Genomic DNA, 7,500 nt, shown 5'->3' on the forward strand with positions numbered 1-7,500 from the left:
AACTACCTATCTCACCTGTTTACCCTTTTCCTTCACTTTAGGAAACGGTCTTTTGTATCATTTCATTGTCTAAAATATTTAATGACAATTTAATAATCATAACATCAATAACAATAACAGTATCGATAGCAATGGTATTAATAAGAAAAACACATTTTCCCGCCAATTCAAGGAATGGGAAAATCAGGATCAGTAACATACAGAGCCATCTGTATGTAACAAAATTCATCAAAAACTACAGGGGACAGAACATAAATCCGGGGCGAATGGGTTAAACAGAGAATATGTTAAAAGTATTATACACAGAATGTCATAAACAGTGGTATTGCATTTGTCATTAAATTTTCAATGAGATCTATATGAAAGGATAAAACTAATTTTGTATTGTCATTCTATACTAATTCATCAAATCTCCACCTTTCAGAGAACACCAGAAATTTGATTGTTGGAGACACTGACAGCCAAGCACAATCAGTTATTGGTAACTACATATGTGATAGTTGGAATTCATACTTTATTTGACTGCGAAAGAATTATTACTAAGAAAAAAGAAAAAAAGAAAGAAGAAGAAGAAGAAAAGGGAATGTATGCGATTGAGAGTGAGTGTGATTGAGTGAGTGTGAGTGATTTATAGTTGTATTATTAAAATCCTAGTACAGGTCCCACAATTCAGTCCCCAGGGAAGGGTACAGGGAGCCCCTCACTCGAAAACTGTATTATCAAACTGCTCAGGCTATACTCTTCCCTGTTGACTTCTGTGGGGATTGGTTGGTACGCCCGATGCTTGATGTAAATACTATATAAACCTATATATATATGTGTATTTATATAGACTGGCCTACATATATAAAAGCACCCACATCCAATTACCCAAAATTACTTTTATTAAATGTTTTATTAATTTTAACTTTCACCTACAACACAAGCATCAATATATTCAAATTAATGCTCTCTATCTAACATATAACATAGATATATCAAAGCTTATGTTATAGATGGATATGCTTATAAATTAAGAGCAAAATAAAAGTTTTTCTGAATATATATGAGGTTGAGAGTCATTAATATATGTAATTTCTGAAAACTGTAATAATATATTGCAAATATTCATGGGGAAGCTTTCAGGCAATACAGACCTCCTGAAATGGTGCAACATTAGTCTTTAAAATCTAATTATATATTTTCTTTACATCCTATAGTAAAATAAGAGACATACAATATATTCTAAATGGCATTTTAAAATAATCTTGATATAATACTTGTGTTCATATGAGTATACCCTAAATCCTCATTTTGCGGAGCCTGGTGCAGGGTGCTCAAAGCTGCCCTGCATTTGTTTCAAAACTGTAAAGGGGCAGAGTGAGCAACGTACGCAAAAGTTTAATAATACGGAAAAGTCTGGGGGGAGCTGGTTTCTGGGGAAAGTCCGCCTCATCAGGACGTTTAATAATATGGCTGTTTGTGAGTGTGAGTGATTGAATGAATGTGAGTGACTGTGTGAGTGCGTGATTGAGTTATTTGAGTTAGTGTGAGTGACTGAGTGGGTGTGAGTGATTAAGTGAGTGAGTGATTGAGTGAAAATGACAGTGAGTGTGAATGAGAGAGAGAGAGAGAGAGAGAGAGAGAGAGAGAGAGAGAGAGAGAGAGAGAGAGAGAGAGAGAGAGGGAGAGAGAGGGAGAGTGAGGGAGAGAGAGGGAGAGAGGGAGAGAGAGAGAGAGAGAGAGAGAGAGAGAGAGAGAGAGAGAGAGAGAGAGAGAGAGAGAGAGAGAGAGAGAGAGAGAGAGAGAGAGAGAGAGAGAGAGAGAAAGACAGAGAGAGAGAGAGAAAGACAGAGAGAGAGAGAGAAAGAAAGAGAAAGAGAGAGAAAGACAGAGAAAGAGAGACAGACAGAGAAAGAGAGAAAGAGAGAGAGACAGAGAGAGGCAGAAAGAGAGAGGCAGAAAGAGAGAGAGACAGAGAAAGAGAAAGAGAGAGAGAGACAGAGAGACAGAGAAAGAGAAAGAGAAAGAGAGAGAGAGACAGAGACAGAGAAAGAGAGAGAGAGACAGAGACAGAGAAGAGAGAGAGAGAGAGAGAGAGAGAGAGAGAGAGAGAGAGAGAGAGAGAGAGAGAGAGAGAGAGAGAGAGAGAGAGAGAAATTGCAAGAATTATCCAACCTATCCAATTTATTTCAGTGCAACAACCGCTAAGTCCAAACAGCATCTACAAGTCACAATGTGTGCATGAAGAAAACATGTTATGCCTGAGCCTTGCAATCACTTTAGCAGACATGCAAGCTTGATTGATAAACTATTAAAGGTTCCAACAATAATATTTTGACATGACATTGATAATAATGGTGATCACTGTTATATCTGTACATTGTTTACTGCTCAAAAGTACAGTATATGCATTTCTTTACCGCTAAACAAAAAATAACAGCTGATGGGAAATACCAGTGCTGTTGTCATTTTGCATATGCTTCCATCAAGATATTTCCCGGTCTAACAACAATATACTATTATTTCCTCATAAATGTGACATAAATAAGCTTCAATATGATTTTAGCCACTTGCTATATCAGTGACAAGTTATATTTGTTATATCAAAGACTAGAAAAATCAATCTGAAGGCTGGGATGACAGGAAAGACTCACTATGAGTGCACAAGCCTCTTGGATGGTGATAAGACTGATTTGGCATTTGAAAAGGGCTTTTGCATTATTCCCATCGGTAAACGAATGTGGAATCTAGTGTCCACGAGCCATGACTGGAAGAGTGCCGGCTTCATGGAGGATGCCACTTCCATGCTTAGCATCCTATTGCTGGCTGTCGGTTGTATTACAGGAAATTGAATGCTACAAAAGACACAAATAACCAAATTTTACTTATTGTTAGTATTCTTGCTCTGAGTTATGGACTACCTGGAGGGATGATGTGGAGTCTGTGCAAGGAAAACAGTCTATTACCATCTGCATGAAGTAAATTGAACAATGAACATGGACAAACATAGACACTGGAAAATGGCAAAAACGCTAAAAATGCTTACGTATAAAAAGAGAAAATAAAAAGATATTCCAGGGGGGAGGCATAGAGCCATGTCACCACACACGAGTACACATGTACACCCAGCCTAAAAGCCAAGCACCCATCAGAGTGGCCATTCTTGTAAGCTTAATGCTTATATTTTGGGCCATATGATTGTTGTGAAGCAACCAAAACCAATGGATTAAAACTAGTATCTTCAGGCTATAATTTTCTTTCCTTCGTAGTATATATACTAACTCAATAGTACCAGGTAATTACTCTCTATATTGTCATTTTCTTTTGAGATTTTTTTTGGCACATGCATGGCTCCACAAGTACTCAACAACAAATGAGCCAATTCGTAAGCTAACGTGTTCTTGGCTGATTTTCCCTTTACTTCCAAGTTTTCAAGGAAAATATTATTTTTATTCTATCATGATTATCATATAGTTAGTAAGAATACTAATAGCAATAGAAAAAAGAAAAATCTTTCTGAAAATCAAGAAAAAAGGGAAACAGATGAGCTTGGTACCATAAGTAACTGACTCCCTGTTGTACTTGTGGAACCATCTATGTGTAAAGTCAATTAATAAACAAAAAGACACAGTAAACAATACATGTGTTCTAGCTATCCTCTCAGCATTGAGTTAAATTACCAATGCTATGCTTTTATGATTCAAATCTGACTGGTAAATCCATACAAAATTAAAAAAAAAAGTTTTTGTACTGGTAGTTTACAGGCTACTATGTCCATGCAAACACCAACAGCTTACCTGAGTATAGGGCCGAGCTGCAGAATGTGGAACAATATTCGAACCACCCAGCGAGACATCGAGGCCTTAGGCACATTAACATTGTCTGCATCTTTGACGTACCTGGGAAATAAATCACACATCTATTAGAATGTAGTAATCACTATTCAAAATGAATGTGTGGCAATTTTGGGAAAGAAAGAGGGGGAGAAAGTACCCACAATACTCACCAGTGTAAGGAAACTCCCGTCATTACAAAGGATGGAACACAGATGAACACAACTGTAAATGAGAACCAGATGATGTCACCATGTCGCCAGTGTTTGTAGGCTGTTAAGATATCAAATCCCTGCAATGAATCAAAAAGAGAAAAAAGCATTAAGTATTTTTCATTTAATGAATAACATATATATATATATACATATATATACATATATATATATATATATATATATATATATATATATATGTATATATTTAATATAATGTTATTACTGAATAACATGTGAATATTTGTTACTACTTAATATCATATATAATCTACTTCTGAGAACATCTGACCACAGTATAAAAAAAAAAAAAATAATAATAATAATTTGCATTCTTAATTGTCACAATAAAAGTAATTTCAGAGAAAAATTAAATCAAACTTTGAAATGTAATGCAAAAAGTCACTGACAATCAACAATTGTGAACATTTTTAAACCTAATCAACTTCGTAACCCCATACCTGGCCTTTTTTTGGGCCAGGGAGCTTTCTGCATCCTTATTCTCTTAATCTCCAATGTTTTAAACAAACATATGTACTAGACATCAAAGGTCATATATCACCATGGTAAAGTATTATGGTGGGAGGGGTTTAAAGAAGTTCTTTATTAGAACAAAATGTATTAGATTTCAATGGTCATATGGCATTACAAGATAGTATGGTAGTGAAAGGAGTAGAAAGAGGGGGAGTAAATGAGGTAGGATAGGGATTGATAGAAGGGTTAAGGGTTAAGGACAAAGGGTGATTAGATCAAATGGAGGGTATCTATGCATCTGAGGAAGTTGAACAGGCTGCTAACTTAAAAGGTGAGGGATTCTGTGAGGATGTTTTGAGAGGTTGGGGGTTCGGGGAAGAGAAGACAAGTAAGGAAAAGTGCAGGTATGGGCTTCAGTAAAGAATAATAGGATATATGGGACTGAAAGAGGAACATTCCATGTGGAGCACAGAGGTGGGCTGGAGCGTGACATAAGGTACGAATGCATGAGTCTGGTGAGACCTACTCGTAAATGGGCAAGGGCAGTTTGCCAGCTTCTGTTCTAGTTGTATGGGGTTGCCCAAGGGGAGATGGAAGATTTTACGGTTTGAAGTTTATTGGTAGTCAGTAGCAGGTGGCTGGTAAGTGTGAAAAGCAGGGTTGGTGAGTTGTGGACAAGGTTTGTTCATTGCCGGGGATCCTGACATGACTCGGTGTCCAGCAAAACTTCACTGCTTTCTGTTATGTAGACAGATAAAACAACTGGTTTTGTATCTTATGGCCTATAGGGTTGATAGGGTGTGTGGACTGTACTAGTGATATTGAGTTGTGTGAGTCAGTGAAGATGGTGAAGGATGAGGAAGAGATGGAAGACATGCATTGTAAAGCTAAGAGGATAGCATATAGTTCTATTGTAAGGACGCTTGATTCAGGAGGAAGGGGAAAGTTGTATTGTGAGAAGGAAAGACTACGGCAAAACCAGTACCTGAAGTGGATGCTGGAGGAGTGACTAGAGATATATGAAAGAAAATGTGTGAGGAGGATAGAAAGTGGGATGTTTGATTTGGGTGGAACAGGGAGCAAAAAAAAGGATGTCAATTGAGTGGGAAGGTTTGAATTCAGGAGGAGAAGATTAGTATTGAGAGAAACTGTTCTAAGGAGAGGGGTGACTCCACCATTATTTCCCGAAGTCACCTGGGTGTGGCAACAGTTAAAATCTCCTATTATCAGGAAAGGTGGTTTGAGTTGGGTAAGTAAGATTTCAAAAGTTATAAAATCAATAGGTAAGGAAGTGAAGAAGTAGACTGCAACAATTGTAATCCACTGGCAGAGAAAAATGTGGATAACTGTACAGTGTACAAGGTAGACTGGTTAGTAAAGGGGGTATAACATATGGTGTTTTATGATGGAAGGGTATGGAGGAGGCAGACCGAGTCAGGGAATTATGCAAGATGATCATTTGCAATTTGTACTGGAGGATGTGTCAGGAAGGTTTCTTGGAGACAGATAATGGATGGGTTGTAAGATATTGGGAAGGAGTGAGGGGAAGAGGGGTAGATGGAATATGAGGAGGAGGAGGAGGAGGAGGAGGAGGAGGAGGAGGAGGAGGAGGAGGAGGAGGATGGATGTCATCAGTCACTTTGACTGTAGCCAGAATGGGGGTAGAGAAATTGGAGGATGAATGAAAGAGAAGAACTTTCTCTTGAGTCATGCTTTGGAAGTTTCTAATATTTTGCCACATTTTTAAAGAGGACCACATCAAGCAATATCTTCAGACTTCACATACATTCAACAAGACAGAGCTCGGACTGTTATTAATTTGATGATAAATTGTGAAGGAAATCTACAAGCTCTAGGTAATTCTTTACAGTACAGACTAAGTCCCCAACCCCACATCACAAAATCAATTTAACAATCCAAGTTGTTGTGATTGGTTATGGCCTTTGGCCACTGCCCAAGGGGATGGTTGATGGGGGACTCCCAGGAAACATTGTCTTCACCTTGGTATGCACTGCAAGATAGAGTTGAAATTCGGGAACGCCGAATGGACTTAGGCTTTTCCTTTTATTTGTGGCATTATCCTTCGTGTCTGCAGATTACTTCCAATGCCCAAGTTTTCATCCTCTACGAGAATATAATCTTCAATTTACCCTACCTTAATGCATTCGTACTGTAAAGATTAACCAAGTTCTATTTTGATAGATAATGTGCAATGGAGGTTTATTAACCCAATGCTGCCAGGAAAAATGAATAAAAAATGGGGAAAATGCTGTGCTCATTTTTTATGTTTTTGTGAAATGTCTCTGCACATCAATGGCTCTACTAGTGCTTAGCCACAAAGGAGTCAATTAGTAGACCTTGTGACCTTACCTGATTTCACCTTTCCTTGAATTGGTGGGTAAAACATTTTTTACTAGTGCTATGAATATCGATGGTGTTATTTTTATCATGAATATTACAATTACTATAATGTTATAGATTTTAATAACAGCAAAATAAGATAACGTAAAATCTTTTCATACATCAAGGAAAAGGGTAAATGGACGAGACAGGCAGTACTCGCAATTGTCTCATTGGTGACTTAGTACAAGTGTAGCCATTTATGTGGAAAAGCAATTAATAAAGTAAACTCACAATGGGTATGGCATGTGTGCACATGCCATGCCTGTCTGCATTGGGTTAATGACCAATGACCACAGATGGTAGTTATCTTGTCACTTGTTTCAGACAAGGAGCTTTGGGGAGGCACAGTCCAGAAGTAGTGACAATGCAAAAATACTGGATAATTTAGCCCTGCTATTCTACTGGGGTAATTATTCTGAAGACTTGCATGTGATGAATCACAACAATTTAGTGGTAAGGACAGATTCCACTCACTGTCTACTAATCATTTAGATTGGGTTTATGGTCTGGAGCCCACCCCCCCAACCACAAAACTTTGAAATTCAGCTTTGCAACCGATCTATATCACACTCTCTAAATGATTTAAAGCAGGGTGT

General features: G+C 37.7%; 1 protein-coding gene across 2 annotated transcripts in view; it reads right to left on the reverse strand.

The window, feature by feature from the left end:
* Positions 1–7,500, reverse strand: part of LOC125034000 (XK-related protein 6-like) — a 16,666-nt gene that overhangs the window by 8,152 nt on the left and 1,014 nt on the right. Inside the window, exons 1-3 of one of the 2 annotated variants that reach the window (XM_047625626.1) lie at positions 5,028–5,185; positions 3,989–4,107; positions 3,780–3,881 (exon numbers count right to left, since the gene is read on the reverse strand). In XM_047625626.1, coding sequence (XP_047481582.1) covers positions 3,780–3,881; positions 3,989–4,011 — 125 coding nt within the window. In that variant the 5' untranslated portion in view covers positions 4,012–4,107; positions 5,028–5,185. Of the gene's footprint in view, positions 1–3,779; positions 3,882–3,988; positions 4,108–5,027; positions 5,186–7,500 lie in introns of those variants that run through there. The other variant, XM_047625625.1, reaches the window with a different exon arrangement.

The sequence above is a fragment of the Penaeus chinensis genome, chromosome 17 (genome assembly GCF_019202785.1).
Source record: "Penaeus chinensis breed Huanghai No. 1 chromosome 17, ASM1920278v2, whole genome shotgun sequence".
In the NCBI taxonomy this organism is placed as follows: Eukaryota; Metazoa; Arthropoda; class Malacostraca; order Decapoda; family Penaeidae; genus Penaeus; species Penaeus chinensis.